This window comes from Ochotona princeps, chromosome 21 (assembly GCF_030435755.1).
Source record: "Ochotona princeps isolate mOchPri1 chromosome 21, mOchPri1.hap1, whole genome shotgun sequence".
In the NCBI taxonomy this organism is placed as follows: Eukaryota; Metazoa; Chordata; class Mammalia; order Lagomorpha; family Ochotonidae; genus Ochotona; species Ochotona princeps.
Genome location: NC_080852.1, coordinates 4,391,023 through 4,408,958, shown reverse-complemented (window position 1 = coordinate 4,408,958; position 17,936 = coordinate 4,391,023). Strand labels below are relative to the sequence as shown.

At 44.7% G+C, this 17,936-nt stretch overlaps 1 protein-coding gene across 1 annotated transcript in view; it reads right to left on the bottom strand.

Moving 5' to 3' along the window:
• Nucleotides 1-591: 591 nt before the first annotated feature.
• The window catches only part of CEP192 (centrosomal protein 192), a 101,847-nt gene continuing 84,502 nt past the window's right edge, over nt 592-17,936 (bottom strand). Inside the window, exons 36-44 of the mRNA XM_058678659.1 lie at nt 16,736-16,841; nt 15,817-16,027; nt 13,673-13,752; nt 12,763-12,858; nt 7,193-7,312; nt 6,346-6,467; nt 3,609-3,735; nt 3,103-3,161; nt 592-934 (exon numbers count right to left, since the gene is read on the bottom strand). Of these exons, the coding sequence (XP_058534642.1) occupies nt 796-934; nt 3,103-3,161; nt 3,609-3,735; nt 6,346-6,467; nt 7,193-7,312; nt 12,763-12,858; nt 13,673-13,752; nt 15,817-16,027; nt 16,736-16,841 (1,060 nt within the window). The 3' untranslated portion in view covers nt 592-795. The remainder of the gene's footprint in view (nt 935-3,102; nt 3,162-3,608; nt 3,736-6,345; nt 6,468-7,192; nt 7,313-12,762; nt 12,859-13,672; nt 13,753-15,816; nt 16,028-16,735; nt 16,842-17,936) is intronic.

Below are 17,936 nucleotides of genomic sequence, written 5' to 3'. Positions count from 1 at the left end.
TGCAGTGTTCACAACTTGGGATGGCACTGCTTCCTGCGAGAAGGCCACGGGCTCAGAAAACTCTCCCAAGGCGCACAACTCATGTCAAAGAAGCAACTGCTCACCGCGCCCTGCTCTGTGGAGGGCTCCTTCGCCTGGAACCCTAGGCTGTCTGTAGCTCATGTCTTGCCGTGGCTTAACCCCACTGCAGGCCACTCCCCTCTCTCCTCACCCACGACCCTTCTCTACTGGATGCAGGAGCAAAGTCCTGTCCAGCTCTAATGAGAAAACCAGCAACATCCAAAGACCTACGGGCCTCTCCACAGCTTCTGCATTGGATATGAACACTTCCCCTGCAGAAAAGAATTCTGAGAAAACTGTTCTTTCACTTGAGGTGACCAGCTAAGGAAGTAAAGGCAAGTGTAACGGAGGAAAAACCCCCAGAACAGCTCGCATCTAGCTAGCAGGATGGAAAATAAGGTCAAAAGTGATTATTCTGGCTTTTGCATGACATGGCATAAAACCAGATAAGTGCGGCGGAAAATAAAGTTTATTTCTGGATATACTGCATTAAAATATATATACAACATTTATTCACAATATCATAATCAATGCGAAAATATAACTCTTCCCTGTAAAAGTTAATACTTAGACGAATTACATGATATATTAGGTCTTCAGTATTAGATTCTCAAAACACAACAAAACAGCCAATTTATCGTACAAAATAAATACAACAGCATCATTGTAGTGTAGAAAAAATGAAGTTACCAAGACGTAAGTTGTGGATTTTACTTTCCACAAAGTGTATTCTAGTTACTCTTTTCCAAGAGCTTCACCAAACAGTTGAACACCAACACTCTTGCCTTCGTCCGTCTGAATGACGAGTAACCCTTTAAACCTGCCTGCCGACTTTGGCTTGAAGTGCACAGGGATGTGGATGTAATGCCGGGCTCTGAAACAGGAAGAAAAGGCAACCAATGGCATGGCAGCAGCAGCCAGCGACCCCGCAGTCTGTTCGGTGACGGGCACAGGGTTAGATGAGGGTATCTGGCCTGCTAATGGGCTGCTTACATCTGTTTCTATTTCCTTGATGGCGTTCTTTAGTAAGAACTGGCACCAAGGGGGAGAAAAACCTAACATTTTATTAAAACCACATATATATGCAAAATATGTATGTATATGTGTATATGTATACATATGTATTTCTTGCGATCTAATAAAAACAGAAAAAGGGAAATAAGAGGCTCACCCCTTTACACAGAGAGCTGTAATCCATCTGCAAAAAGCAGGTGGCACCTGTATGACAGAAGGTTTTAGGATGCTCCAAATTTCCCCACTTCATTTGCTCCACAGCAAAGAACTTTAACACATGTTGCATTTCTGTCATTAACGGTTTTTTCTTGAAAATTCATAAAATTTCTCCTTGAAAATTTTCCCGAATTTTTATTCAGATTATATAGAGTCAATTAATGACTGCCTTGTTTAAAAAACAAAACCTATCTTGAAGGCTTAAAAAAATATTTGTGTCATAAACAGAGAGGCAGAGATGGAGAGGAGGGAAGAAAGAGAGAGAGAGAGAGAGAGAGAGAGAGAGAGAGAGAGAGAGAGAGAGAGAGAGAATGTACTCAGATACCAGGGTCATCACCTGCTGCTTACCCACGAGAGAAGCTGGACTGAAGAGGAGTAGCGGGGATTTGAACCAACACTCTAATTTAGGACGCAGGTATCCAAGCAGTAGTTTAACCCACTGCACCAAAACACCCAACGGGGGTTTTATTCTAGCTCATAAAGTCAAAATAACTTCACTGCTATGGTGAATGAGACCACATACACTTTACGTACTGTCCATGAGACATCATCAATGAGTCTTAATCATGTGGAATCCCGCATCCACTGGAGAGAGCCACAGACTACTGTCCAACTAGAACTCAGAGCACATTAGTCAGCATCTGATTTAGCTGTTTTTCAAACTTGGTAATTTCCTTTCTACACAGCTGTTATTAAAGGGACTAAAACAAGAAGCGCTGATATGGCACAGATTTCTGCCACAATCTACAGTGCTGAGGAAACCGACAATACAGACCAGCCTCCCGGGATCTGAGAAAGACGGCAAGCATCAGGATCTGTTAGCACGTCTGGACATCAGAATATCAGACAGCGCACATCTCGCACGCCCCTCAGGAGTCCCAGCTGTCAGCAACAGGAGCACCTCCACTTCAGATCCAGGGAAAATGAGGCTCAGGGAGATTAAAGGGATGACAGGTTTCTAGAAAAACTCCTTGTTGAATTTACACTTCGTGCCTTTTGGTCAGTCTCCTGGGAGCAAAAGGAGGGTGTGTCCTCCAGTAATGTGCTCGACAGTCCCCAGCAGGAGGAGGAGACAGAGGGCTGAAAACAGAAGAGCTCTCCATCAAGGCATCTTCCCAGCGCTCCAGTGAAGGTATATGTCAGTCATTAGCAGTTTGCAGAGCGGCCCAAATTTTCAGACTAGACCATGTTTCTAGGCTAGTCCCCTAATGCTAACGTGTAAGATCTTACAATCATTGAAGGGTTTAAATGTTCAAAGATGAAGTTAAAAACCTTCAGCACACAGCCCAACAGAATCCCACTGTTGAATTCTAAGTAACAGTAACAACCCAGCTTGAGATTTCAAACTAAGCATACATCACAAAGAGCAAATGAGCAAGGATAAAAAAAATACAGACCCGTATGAACAATACATGTTTTTTTAAGAATACCAACTATGAAAAACAACAAATTTTTTCCCAATGAATGTGCCAAAGTTTTCGTCTCCATTAGTGAAAAAATTAAATCCTCATTATTAACATACCAGGGAAAATAACATGTGATGCAGGAGTTATTCTAGAAGCTAGTCACTAATTGATAATTGATGTCTGAAAAGTCACATGCCAGGTGCAAACACCAGGTGAGGACACTGTCAGAGCCACTCCGGATGGTCAGGGACTATTTCCCTCGAACTCCTTAACCTCCCTTGGTCACTGGCGAGAACGCCCAGGCTTACAAAAGCCAGCGATGTGAACAATGGGGGAAGGCTGTGGGTACGCAACAGAGAAGACCTCCCTGCCCACTGACGACAACACTAATTGACAGTAAACTCACCTCAAGGAATATTTGGAATGTTTGATGTAGAATGGGTCTCTGGGACTTAAAAACTTCAGCTGGAATTTAACAAGAAACACTTTATGAAGCCATGCAAACTGGATACAGTAATATGTAAAAAAAAAAAATGCTACATGCATTTCTTCAAACATATTTTTAGAAGTTTAAATACAGCCACAAAACTAAGTAAGAACAACTGCTCACATAAGGAAAATACATTTAAGGCGTTTTTAACATAAATTCATTCTGATTTTGACTAAAGTAAGCATTATTTGGAAATATGTCTAAAAGTTCAGAAAATGGAGAGGAAAAAAGTTCAAAACCATGTATGAAAAATTTTTCAAGCACAAGATCATGAACTTTTAATGAGTTTGTTTTCAAACACAGTATTAGAGCATTATTCCAACTTAAACTATACAACACTTCTGTGTACCGACACGTTGCACAGCAATACCAGTTGATTGTACTGATTTTTCCCAAAGCCTACATTTTTGTTTCCAACTTACCGAGTGCGTAATAAAAGAATTATTTCGTAAGTTGACTTTTATTGTCCTTGATTCTCCAACTCTGGTTGGCAGAAATTCGTATGAATCTTCCGGGGCATAAACTCCACGGTGGGTTGTATCAGGCTGCCTGCTCAGGGAAGAGGCGCAAAAGTTAATCATTTAAACGTAAAGTGCTTTTACATGTTAAATGAGGTAGCACTGGTGCGATCTGTGTTTTGTCTCACAATTTATCTTAAAACAATGGTTCTGTCATGGCCCCTTGTCCACTGCAGGGTCCTGTGCAGGTGCACAGAAGGCGGGGTGAGGCGCCTCTCCCTCCCCGCGGCTGTCTTCTGTCTCCGATGTAGTCTACTCTCCTTCATTTCACCTGGACTCCCTACACTGAGGTTCTGGGCTGCTCCACGCTGTTAACTGCTTTGCAAGCCTGTCAGCAACATCTAGTGAGGACAGAACCTTCAATGGTCTCTCTGAGTCCCCTCTGCTCCTTTCTTCAGCAACTCCGCTGGAAGTCTAGCCCCGCTCCCACTGTCTGTCCCTGCTCTCCAAGGGCTGGCCTCCCCATGGCCTAACCATTCCCTGGCGCACTCCCAGGCGATCCTCCTCTACCTCCACTATTCAATCATGACACAACCATTTCTTCGACATCTCAGAGACATCCCGTGATCCTGCCCCTGGATCCCAGGTCTACACTCACACCTCCTGTCTTGGAGAACCATTAGCTAGGAGCCGCCATGAAATCCTGATCTCTCTCAGGTTCCAACCTGTCATTGTCTTCATCATTCTTAAAATGATTTTACTCTTGGACAACTGAAAAGACAGATGCTGACTTCTGTTACCATTATCTCTTCTAGCCCATCTCTAGTCAGTCCATACTAAGCAGAAGGTATAATCCTCCCATTTGACCACATCCCTGTGCAACCTCCGCTCACACTACTCCAGGCTCCGGCTGACTCGGAACCTCTCTGGGCGTCACGTGGCTCCTCACGAGCCAACAATCTCCACTGCCCAGTCTTGACGCTACTGGAAACCTTGCATGGCCATTCCCACTCATCCTCCTCAACTTAACAAGGCCATTTCCAGGGAAGTACTCCCACCTGTTGCACACCAAGCTGCCTCCGCCATGGTTTGCCACACTTCCCACTTCCTTGCCCACAATGTGATGCCTGGCCTCGTGAGGCTGCTCCTCCAAGGGAGGCCACGGAAGCAGGGCCAGGGCAGGCCTGCACACCTGACCCAGCTGAGCCATCAGTGGGTGAAGGCCAGCATGGAGAGGACTGTGTGCACGGAATACTCTTTCAAGGGTTATCACCGTTTCCAAAATGTGTGATTTGCTACTATGAGAAAATGAGTGACAAAATTCATCTTAAATTCAAGAAGTATTTAGCATGCATGAGTATTTTGTCCCCAAGTGATTTCTTCCAGAATTAAATTAGACCTAACTGCTAATTAGGATTACTAGAAACATTTTCATTGGATGGGATAAATATTTTCACTAAAGCTGTATAAGCTGCTAGCCTAAGATTTATACTTTAGGGCCCAGTGTGATAGCTTGGTGGCTAGATCCTTGCCTTGGATCCACCAGGATCCCGTATGGGCGCTGGTTCTAATCCCGGTGGCCCCGCTTCCCATCCAGCTCCCTGCTGGTGGCCTGGGAAAGCAGTCAAGGACGGCTCAAAGCCTTGGGACCCTGCACTCGTGTGGGAGACCTGGAAGAAGCTCCTGGTTCCTGGCTTCGGGTTGGTGGAGCTCTGGCTGTTTTGGCCATTTGGGGAGCGAACCAGCAGACAGAAGATCTTTTTTTCCTCTCTCTCCTTCTCTGTAAATCTACTTTTCCAATAAAAATAAATAAATATTCAAAACAAAATGTATAAAGTTTTAAAAGACAAATACATAATTAAAATTCATATCTTTAACTATATTTTTAAAATAAAGATTTATTTGTTGGAAAGACAGAGTGATGGGGGGGAGACAAAAACAGAGAGATCTTCTATCTGCTGGCTCCCTCTGGGGTCCGAGCAAGGAACTCCATCCAGATATCCCACATGGCCGGCAGGAACCCAAGGACTTGTACCAGGATTGCTGCTTCCCAGGCACATTGGCAGGGAGTTGAGTCAGAAGCAGAGGAGCAGGGACTTGAACTATCATGCTAACATGAGATGTGGCATTCCAAGGGGGGGACTGATCCACTGTGCCACAACGCCCAGCACATAACATTTTAGTTCTTAATAATCTATTTTCATACACTGCATGTAGGAACATAGAACAATTACTTTTCAAAAACTACTGCGCAGCTTATTTTAAACATGTTTATCCTGTGATTGATCCAACAAGCAATGAAAATATTTGTCCTCAGAAATGCACCAATAATTACACCCACATCACTTTCAGACTGGCCTTCAATCATAAGGTGCACATAGGTAGCTAGGAAAACAGAACGAAACTACTGATGCACTCAGTAACACACACGATGCTGAAGAAGCTGTGCTCAAGGAGGCAGCCGCAAAGAATACACAAAGTACATCCAAGTCAGGCAAACTGACCTAGGACGTCAGAGGACAAATCTGGACTGCAGAGGGACACAGAAGATCCCGGGGTGTCCGTGAAGTGGACTCTCAGGCTGTCCCCCAGACACAGAAGATCCCGGGGTGTCAGTGAAGTGGACTCACAGGCTGCCCACCGAGCATTTCAGTGTCTATGACACAGGGGAAGGATTCATTCAGACAACCAAAGCGCATACCCAGGCAGGAGAGCAGACGTCACCGACTGAGCCCGTCTTCGGGGCGTAGGCATGGCGTCGATTTTAACCAGAGTATCCGCAGAAGCACAGGCATTTTCAGACACGTTTTCCGCTCTGGTGCTCTGCATTGAAAAAAAAAAAAATCACCACACTGGAGAAGGAAAAACGAACATTAACAAAATATGACTTTTTACCTATTTTAATTCTATCATTTTTCTTAAAAATTTTTTAAAAGGAAACTTCGCTTTCTAAGCCCCATAAATTGCAAGCCATACTTCTTCTGCACACTGTCTGGTCTCTTCAAATATCGTACACAGAACATCAAACAGGTTTGTGTGTCACAAAAACACTAGAGCAAACCGAGACCTCAAACATGCAAACTAAGAGACAAAAAAGGTACAATTGTGGGGTTATACAATGACATTAGTAAAAGAACACAGGGGAATACTTTGTATTTTCAGTAAAATATTTTTTTTTTATTCTGCTAATGTTCTTTTTCTTTTTAAAGATTGATTTCTTTCACTTGAAAGAGTTATGGAGAAATCTTCCATCTGCGATTCACTCCCTAAATGACCACAACAGCCAGAGCTGATCTGAAGTCGGGAGTCTGGAGCTTTCTCTGGGTTTCCCACTTGGGCACAGGGACCCAAGGCTTTGGGCCATACTCTGCTGTATTCTGCAATCATTAGCAGGAAGCTGGATCTGAAGCGGAGCAGCAGGGACTAGAACTGGTACCCACATGGAATGCCAGCACCATAAGCAGAGGATTACCCTTCTAGGCCACCATGCCAACCTCATCCGGTTTTAACAGACACAATAATTTACTTACATCCCAACCAATACTCACTTGTCCAGAGAGTTGAAATCTCAATGTGTGGCTCATGTGAGGCTCTTTAACAGGGTGACATTCAACATCCCAAAACTGGGCATAATGCCCTCTATCCCTGGGCAAAAACGTGACAGAGACCTATGAAACACAGAAGAGAGGAGAAATGTAGACACCGAGCATCACACACATGTAGTCGGGTTACCAATTCAAAGCTTCAGTACGAAAAAGCTAAAAGAACTGGTGACAACTGACTAGCTTTTGTGCTAAATGAAAAATAAGTTGAATGCTTGTTTTCATGCATTTGCTAGTGTAACAAATCCACAGTACATTTTTTAAAGATTTATCATTTTTTTTTATTGTAAAGGTAGAGATAAACAGAAAGAAGATATAGAGAAAAAGACCTGTTCACTGGTTCACTCCCCAAGTGACCGCTACGGCTGGAGTTGAGCTCATACGGGATCCCAACAGATACAAGGCGAGGATTTAGCCACTAGGCTATCATGCCAGGCCCACAAAGTACATTTTTATGACTTTATAAGCCACATTCTTGAAAAAAGCAGATTATTATTTTTGGTGCGGCAGTCTAGTGGTTAAAGTCCTCGCCTTGCACACACCAGGATCCCATATGGGTGCCGGTTCTAATCCCAGCGGTCCCTGCTTCCCATCCAGCTCTCTGCTTGTGGTCTGAGAAAGCAGTCGAGGATGGCCCAAAGCCTTGGGATCCTGCACCTGTGTGGGACACCCAGAAGAGCTCCTGGCTCCCGGCTTCAGATTGGCGCAGCACCGGCCGTTGCGCTCACTTGGGGAGTGAATCATCAGACGGAAGGTCTTCCTCATTGTCTCTCTTCCTCTCTGTATATCTGCCTTTACAATAGAAATAAATAAATCTTGAAGGAAAAGATACTGTCAAAATGTACTAGAGCATACTGGAGCAGTCGGGCACAGGGTCTGCATGAGGAAGGGCCCACTGCAGGAAGGCACTCCATTTGGTCATGGCAATACCCAGAGACCCCCCAACAGCCACACAAGAAGAGGAAGCTGTGCAGAGTGATTATGGAGGAGGGTGAGTGGTAACAGGTAGAACAAGACGAGCTTCCCAGACACTAATCCCAACTGCCACAATGGTTAACTTCAGAATGCCAGCGAGAGCGGCTACCCTGATCACATATACATGATCTGCATTTGTACAATGTGTTTAAAAGCTCAGTGATGAAAACACTGTAGTATTTAAAAATAGCACTTTGTAATATTTACCAGTGTGGAGTCTAAGATTTTTGTTTTGTTTTAAGATCTATCAATTTTTATCGGAAAGGCAGATTTACAGAGAGGAGACACAGAAAGATCTTTCATCTGCTAGCTCAATCCCCAAGGGGCCGCAATGGCTGGAGCTGAGCTGATCCGAAGCCAGGAGCTTCTTCCAGGTCACCCATGTGGGTGTAGGGTCCCAAGGCTTTGGGCCATCCCCTACTTTTTTCCCAGGCCACAAGCAGGGAGCTGGATGGGAAGTGGAGCAGCTGGGACATGAACTGGCACCCATATGGGATCCTGGCACTTACAAGGTAAGGATTCATCTACTGAGCCATGTCACTGGGCCCCAATTTTTGTATATTTTAACATCAATCTTTTTTGAGATAAGCATTTGATGGAATGGCTTAAGATGCTGTTTTGGATGCCTGCATCCCGTACTGGAATGACTAGCTCAAGTCCTAGTGCCTGTGGTACCCACCTAGCTTCCTGGGAGACAGGAACTGATGGCTCAAATACCTCGCTCCCTGCTATTTATGAGTGAGGATCTAGATGGAGTTCGAGGTCCTCGCTTTGGCCTCACCAAGTCTTGGCTATTGTAGGCATTTGGGGAATAAGGCAACAAATCCAAATTCTCCCTCTCTGCCTTTCAAACAAACAGAAGAAAGTAAATTCGGGGCCAATGCCAGGGCACAGTAAGGATAAACCTCTCCCTGCAGTGTCAGCATCCCACATGGGACAGTTCGAGTCCCCCTGCTAGTGTGCTTGGGCAAAAGCAATGAAAGCTGGCCATCCTTGGAGGCCCATACACCTAGGTATTCCAGAGAACTGGAAGAAGCTTCATACTCTGGGCTGGCCCAGCTCCTGCTATTATGGTCAGCTGGGGAGTGAATCAGCAGATGAAGACCACTGCTCTCTGTCTCTCCTTTTCTCTATAAATCTGTCTCTCAAGTAAAAATGAATGAAAAACCACACACAAAACCACCCTGGCAAAGCCAGCCAATTCTTCGGGACAGAAGGCAGGGGCAGGCTGTGATGTGTAAACCCACTAGTGTAGGGTCACATACTGGCCTGCCACACAGAACAGCCAAGTGTCTCCGACTTAACCATCCTGAGGCTGAGTACAAGGCTCCTAGATCTCTAACAGCTTAAACTCACCAAAATTATCCAGCTGAGGCAATCCTAAGTGCTCCTCCTGCCCTGCCATACTTTTCTCTCTCTCGTGTCTTCTGCATTCTGACTATCCCGGTGACCCTGCGTGACAGAATCCTCCTTTTGGAGACTTTTATAATGAACTTCGTTTTCTGTGCCTCTCTTCTTGTGGCTACACCTGACTGACCCTCACACAAAAGAACCCAAGACATCATGATTTACCCTGATTGTGCATTTTACAAAGCTGTTATCATTACAACAATCTAATCTTAACTTACTCCCAACACAACAAAAATAAATTTTGCACCATTAGCAGTCACTCTCCATTCTCTCTCTCCCTAATCTACTTTCTGCATCCACAGATTTGCCCATCCCAGACAGTTCCATACATGCAGTCATTCAACACGTGGTCTTTCATGACTGGCTTCTTTTCACCCAGCAAAATGCTGCAAAGCTTCAGACCTCTGGATGGAGCATGCACTAGTAACTTCATTCCTTTTTTTTTTTTTTTAAATAAATAAATTTTTATTGCAAAATTTTTATTACAGAGAGGAGGAGAGACAGAGAGGAAGATCTTCTGTCCGATGATTCACTCCGCAAGTGAGCCGCAACGGCCCGTGCTGTGCTGATCCAAAGCCAGCAGCCAGGAACCTTCTCCAGGTCTCCCATGCGGGTGCAGGGTCCCAAGGCTTTTGGCCGTTCTCAACTGCTCTCCCAGGCCACAAGCAGGGAGCTGGATGGGAAGCAGGGCTACAGGGATTAGAACTGGCGCCCATATAGGATCCTAGTGCATTCAAGGTGAGGACTTCAACCTCTACGCTAGATCATGGGGCCGGGCCCACTTCCTTCCTTTTTATGGCAAATATTTCATTGTATGGTTATACCACATTTTGTTGTATCTGTTCATTGCAGAATTGAAGTTATCTTTTAAATGTTTTGGCTACTATAAAATAACGTTGCTATGAAACCTTTGCACAAGGTTTTATTTGAATGCCCACTACAAGCTTTAACGTATACCCCCCAGAGGTGGGACTGCTGGTTCATACAGTAATTCTATACTTAGCTGAGAAACCATCAAAGCTTTCTGTAGGAGCCACCCTATGCGGCATTCCCACCAGTAATGCATAAGAGTCCCATGTCCATTCCAATAGTTAGTTTAAAAAAAAAAAACCAAAAAAAAAAAAAAACCATATAGTTTCATTTCTAGTTTTGATCAATTTTGCTAATGACCAGTAATTCTAAGCATCTTTCCACATGCTTTTTGGCCACTTCTACATCCTCTTTGGAGGAACTTATTCAAAAAATATTGGCTCCATTTAAAAACTGAGTCATCTTATTTTATTGTGCATACAAGTCCTTCGTCAAATCTTTGATTTCAAACTACTTTCTTCCATTGTGAGAAACAGTATTTTTGATTTTACGATGGCATGCTTTGATGTACAAGTAATTTTAATTTTGATAACTGGCCTGTTTTTACTTTTGTGGCTTTGTAAGAAAATATTGGTATCATACCTCAAAAAAAAAAAAAAAAAAAAAAAACAATGCTTAGCCCAAGGTCATGTTTTTCTACTAAGTTCACCCTCTCGCGTGTTTTAAACTTTCTGCTCTTACAACGCAGGGTCCATTTTCTGTTTTTTTTTTTTTTTTTTTTTTTTCTGTGTAAGCAAGGGTTCAACTTCATTCTTTTGCGTATGAATATCTAAGCTGTCTCAGCACCATTTGTTTGAAAAATATTTGTTTCCTATTAAACTGTTTTGGTGTCCTTCTTAAAACAACAACAACAAAACAACTAGTCATACATTTGACAGTTTATTCTGTGGCTAAATAATCATTCCATGTCTGTAGCACCTTGTGCATGTATCCTATGTCAACACCACTGCTGTATCTATATAATTATAAAGCTTTTGAATAAAGCTTTATAATAGATTTTTAAATGAGAAGTTTAAGTTCTACTACTTCATTGTTTTTTCTTTTTTAGAAAGATCTAAAGAGGGAGAGACACAGAAAGACACAGTTCATCCACTGGTTCACTCCTCAGCCTGCAACAGCGAGGGTTGAGCAAGGATGAGGCTAGTAGCCAGGAGTTTTCTCCAGGCCTCCCACATAAGTAATAGGGGCCCAAGCCCTGGGACCATTTTCTACCGCTTTTTCCAGGCCATCAGCATGGTGCTGGGTCGGAAGTTGAGCAGCCAGGACGCCTCACAGCTCCTACACAGGATCCGAGTGCTGCTGGACACGGCTTTAGCACCACACCACACTGCCAGCCCTACTGATTTGTCTACTTCGTTCTCTTTCAAGATTATTTTGGTTATCCTCGGTCCCTTGTGTACCTGAATGAATCTTAGGATCATCTTGTCAATTTCAATGTGCAAGAACAAAAATAAAATCGGGGGGCAGAGAAAATTCATTGGGGGTTCTGACTGGGACTATGTTGACCTACGGGTCAAGTCGGGTTCAGGACTCTGTCTCAACACATCCAGTCTCCCAACCTACAGATCTAGGGTGTCTTTCCTGCAGGCCTTCCTTATTCTGCAAATCCTCCTGCTATGTCAAAACTGTTCTGGATCAACGTGCCCTATTGTGTTGCTTTGCTTCTCCTATGCTTTGGAAAATGGAATAAACTACACTTGCAGAACTATGTATGTGTCTTTCTAAAAATATAGAAACTGTGAAAGCCCACTGTACAATCAGTCCAAGTTTACCAGCTATACTCTGGAGCTTATTAGAAGTCTGAAAGTCTGAATAAGTGGGTCAACATCATGTGTACTACAGTTTGAATGAGTTTCAACAGTTAGATTGAAAAAGTATGCTGCTGAGGCCCAGGGATGCTGTGTATCACTAGGAGAGACCCATCGAATGTCAGGACTGACAATGAACCCAGACTTCACAGGGTTGTGCGGCAGAAAGGGGTCTGTCATCCACAAAGATGATTCAACTGACGAGGCCACAAGCATTAAGTTGCTTTTGGCAGTGATCAGCTTTTCCAGGTCTGGCTGGTAGACAAAACTCTCATTTGGATCAGTGAACTACGCCACATGAACAGACGCAGCCTTCACCACCAAGTGTGGTATGAAGACTTTCTGCTGAGTGCAGTGTGAGTAGGCGGCCTCGTACTGAGGCAGGTCACTTGTCTTGTGGGAAGACTGGCTCTAGGTGCAGCACTGGCCTAGGGGAAAAAAATCGAAACTCACCTTTTGAATTCCATGGCTTTCCAGTACGCCAGAGATAGGAGAGCATCTGAATGCTGTGTAAGTAGCTCTAAAAACATCTCCACTTTCATCAACTCCCTGCAAAGAAATTATTTAAACAATCCACTCAAAACACCCAAGACGACAGATAAAGCTCCAGCCTCCCAGCTGAGCTCCGCAGTCCAGCATGCTACCCCCACAGCAGCAGGGCCAAGCTATGACCTCCCTGGACCATGCTACTCAGAACATCTAACAGCAATCGTTTCTTTGCAGACCCTGAGGACACTGTGGAAAGCACCTTTCCACCTGTCCCCCCTCCTCCCCCTCCCCACCAGGCAGCACAATCTGTTTAGTTCCCTGTGGTAGAGCCAGTGACCACCTTTGCCACATTTTATTAGTATTCCGCTTCAAAACTGTTATTCTCACACCAAATACAAGGCAGAGAGGCCAGAGTTTCGTAAGCAATGCAACTGCCAGGCCTGGTCAGGGAGTGCCACCAGCAGGGGCTCCCGCAACACTCGGTGAGCCTCAGGGCCCCCTCAGGTCCCAGCTCCCACTGGCTGAAGGCACAACAGTGCTCTGAACATGCAAAGAAAGTGCGTACGCACACTCATCACTTAGTGGATAAACATACTTTCAAGTAAAACAAACACAGCTTGTCCCAAAATAAGGCTCTTTCAGATAAAAATCAGAGCTAGGAGTCAGAATTAAAGGAAGCAGTAGGTATTTTACACAGATTGTCTAATGTGCCTTTCAGAATCACCTTGTATCACTCCCTACACAGAAAACCAAGTAAATGAGCTGGAAGAAGAAGCAGCCAGTGAAACCAGCCCAGGCCCACACTCCAACTTTTAAACATTTTGCATAACGTTTAAACACTAAAACAGATATACCGGAGGTAACCACCACTGACCTTGACATAAGGGGGAGCGAAAGATGACAGGTGCCACTTCACGTCTGTGGGGCCATGGTTCTCAAATTCCACACAGCTCTCTAAAAGGGAAAAAACAAAAAAAAAAAACCCACACACACTTCATTGCCATCTGCCTAAGGGAGGGCCACTCACCAGACCTCTGCCATACCCACCGCTGTAGCATAGAGAGGTCCCTGTGGCAGCTCACTGGGAGAGAACAGTGCTTTCCGAAACAGCCAGGCATGGCAGATTTTCTATTTTGGATTCGGTTCTGAGCGTGATGCACAGACACTGAAGGTTGAACAAGAAAAGAACTGACATTTTGAAGGAATTACAGGCCGAGGTGCAGACAGGGAACTGTAAGCGACATGGTGGACAAGGGAGCCCAGGGAGCACATTACTGTAGTGGTGCAGTTGAAGGACGACACACAGGGCGCCCAGCACCAGCTACTGACAGTCGCCTGGCAGTAAAGGAGGTAGGCCCACAGGGTCTTGAAGAGCCCATCTACCTTGAAGATGGCCTCCAAAGGCCTGAGCGTTGGACTAGGTGGGCAGGTGGCAAAGGAAGAAGTGTAATCAAACGGTGGACGGCAGATGGTGGTGCCACTTATCAGTGTGAGTGAGGCCAGAGGTGGAGCAGGCTTTGGCACGTCACACCTGACACAGCAGCACGTGAAATAGAAGGCTCTGGGTCGTGCTTGTCTGAGCTCCAGGCGAGGCCAGAGAACACACCAGTACTCAGAGTTACAGATAGCCATCAATCATCCACAGGAGAACCCAGAGAAAGACCAGTACAGCAACATGAGAACGAGCAGGGGCACTAGGACCACAGAGGCTGCGAGAAAGTACTTTCCAGAAAGTTCAAGTAAACAAAGGCAACTAAAGGGGGACATGGTTGTGGCAGAATGAAGCTCCTTCATGGCTTGGACAGGAGCCAGTGCCGGGTAAGGTTGTAACACCAGCTCAGGCAGCCTGAGGTATGAAGGCAGGAGTAGGACTCTCTCACCAATAGGGTTACCAGCAATGGCACAGCCTCAGGAAGGGAAGATGGGAAACTGCATATTGCTTCAACTGTCAAGGCAGAGGCTTGTGTGTGCTGATGTGAGAAACCAATGGCTGCCACCTGGAGACCATGAGTGAGAAGGGACCAGAGGAAGCTCTGAGTCCCAGGTTCCGAACACGAGGTTTTACCTGTGATGGAAAGTCACTGAGTCTCATGGCTTCTCTGTCTTCCCTGTACAAGGCAAAGTCAAGAGCAGTTGGAAAAGGAACAGGGCTCCAGCAAGGCAGGTGGGGACACCCCTGGGGAGGGTGTGGACACGCAGGGAGGAGGGATGCAGAAAAACCCATGGTGGCTATGAACCCACCAGCAAGACAGTGCCATTATGTCTAGTAGGATCCTGCTGCTAGGATGGAGGGGTGCACAATCTGACTGCAGGAACGTGGAGGGAGTGCGTGAGACAGGGACATTACAGAGCCACAGCAGTTGGTGGAGACAGCAAAGATGGTAGGGCCAGGAGACTGAAGGTCACAATGAGGTCAGAGAACTGTTACCAATCACTAGACCAGAGTAACGGAGAAGAGGGTGAGGAAGCCCCGGTGCCTACTGGGAAGAACAGCAAGAAACGAATAGGTTCCACCTGCTCTACTACTGGAAAGACAAACAGAGAGAAAAGCAAGCAACAGGGAGGACAGGAGGGAGATGTACGGAGAGACAGAAAACAGATGGAAACAGACATAAGAATTACCTCAGGACTCCTGAAGAACACAGACTAGCAAAGCAGAAAACACGTTATAGGACAGACCTTTTACAAATATGCCTGAATACATGAACTGATGTCTTCCCAAAGCCTCATTACAACAGGAAGATGACAGAACCAGGCTCCATCACACCCTCTCTTGTTCATGTACAACTCACTAACAACGCCAGAGAGAGATCTGGAGGCTCAGACCATCACATATTCCTGGAGTATAATCACTGAATTTAAGATCGTTCAATTTCAAATGCAGCCCATCATCGAGGTGACTTGGATTTTCTTCAGGATAGGGGGCAAATGTGTGCCCATCATGAGCTCACTGATAACGGAGCACTGCATTCCATGTATCAGTAAACTTTTGAGCCACAGGATTCTGTGATACAATACCTGAGGTTTTACCAGGTTCTGTTGTAGGAAAAGTAACAGTCTTATTTCTTATTTCAACTTTTGTGGAAGGTGGTTTTGTCACTGGCTTTACCAGATGACTGACTGGAGGCTCTGACGCTGAGGTAAGAATTCCTAACGTGCTGGAGGTGGCCAGGCGCGGCAGAAGCTCTTCTTGAGTCAGATCTTCTCGAATCTGAACTTTGACAATTTTCTGAAATGAGATGAATAAAGACATACGACATACATATTGCTGACATTTTAAAGAGCTTCCTCCAGGTCTTCGTTGTGGGTGAAGGCGGCCCAATGGCTTCATCCATCCTTTCCTGCTTTGCCAGGTCAGAAACAGGAAGCAGGATTGGAAGCGGAGCAGCCAGGAGCACTTATGGGAGGCTGGTACCACAGGCGGAGGCTTGGCTTGCTACTCCATGGCTCTGGCCTCAGCAACTCCAGTGTTTTAAATCATGAAAGACAAACAAAATGCTAATGAATTCAGTGTTTCATTCAGATCTTGAATCAAGGTCAATCTCTCTGACCCTGTATCCTCCCCACCTACCACAACTTTTTTTCTTTACAAGAAATTTTTTAGTATGTTTTTAAAAATGGGAATCATTTGTATGTATCTGTGCAAATAATAAATGTTCATTTGGAAAAAAAAAAAAAAAAAAAAAAAAAAACCAAGAAATTTTTGCCTATTAGCAATAGCTTCTACGCCCTGTTCTCCATTTGCCTCATTCCCTAACAGAGGTCATTAACAGCAAAATCCTACACTAACTGAGGTAACTAAATAATTCAAACACAGCTGGGAAAAAAAAAACAACAAAAAACAAGTATTTTCACATGGTTTCTGAAATATAAGTACTGATAAGAATCATGCCACAGATTAACAGAACAGACACTCAAGGCAACATTGAAAACGTACCTTCTGCCCATTGTCACAGTGTACATAGATCAAACCACTCCACGGGAACATTGACTGTTTTGTAGATAATGAAGCATTAGGACTCACAAGAATTTGTAGCTTACTCCTTACAAAAAAAAAAAAAAAAGAGTTTAACAACATAAACCAAGGACATTCTATACTTTAATAGCAATAATCACAAGAGCTGTACAATTTGTTCTGCCAGTAACCTACGATTTCCTTACTGCTCAGAAACAGCAGGGAACACGAGCTGCCTCCCACGCAGCCACGCACTGTGGTGGCCCTCAAGGTCCCCGCAGGGGCAAACCATGGAACGAACCATGGAACCAACAGTAAAACTGACGTGAAAATAAACTGTCATAGAAACGCCACTCTAAGATCAGAAATGAATACTTCTGGAGAAAAAAATATTAGTAGTACAAAAGCTCCAAGGCACTGTGTCATTGAGAATGATCCAGTCACAATACAAAGAGAAGGTAGCAGATGAGGAGGAAGCTGAAAGAAAAGGTGCGGGGTTGGGAGATTGGGAAAAGAAATGAAGGTAACAGTGTCTAGCTAGCCAGTAGTTCTGTACTCAGTGTTCTCTTCAAGAGCCACAGAATCTCAGTGGAAGTTTAAACACAAGCAATGTAATCAAATTTGTGACTCAAAAATGGCAGGGCAGAATTTTCACTGATAATAGTAACAGAAGAAAATGAAAAAGTGCTATGGAAAGAGTTATGATAAACCCTGTCCATCACATCCTGTCATTTCAACCATCAGCTGGAAAGGAAATCCTGCACATCTGGTACCTCCGCTGACTGCTGTGGTCCCAGCAACACTGACCTAGTACTACTGCTGACCTGACGTGGGCTCACAGGCTCAGGACATGCCTAAGTAAATAGGCTTTACATTCTCTTGCAAAGCTGCTCGTCTCTAATCTGAAGCAACTTCCACAAGTGGGCACTCCATGCTGACTCCCAGTGCCTGGCAAGCTAAGGAGCTGTGGCTTTTTCTCCTACTAGGGACCCAGCTGTGTATCCTCCCCTCTGTGAGAAAACACTTCTTCCTTTTAAAAAATCTAAAAATTTATTTATTTATTGGAAAGTCAGAGTCTGAGAGGGAGAGACACAGACACACAGAGGATCTGCCACCCATTGGTTCACTCCCCATATGGCAACAACAGCCAAGGTTCAGCCAGGGGGAAACTAGGAGCTACCTC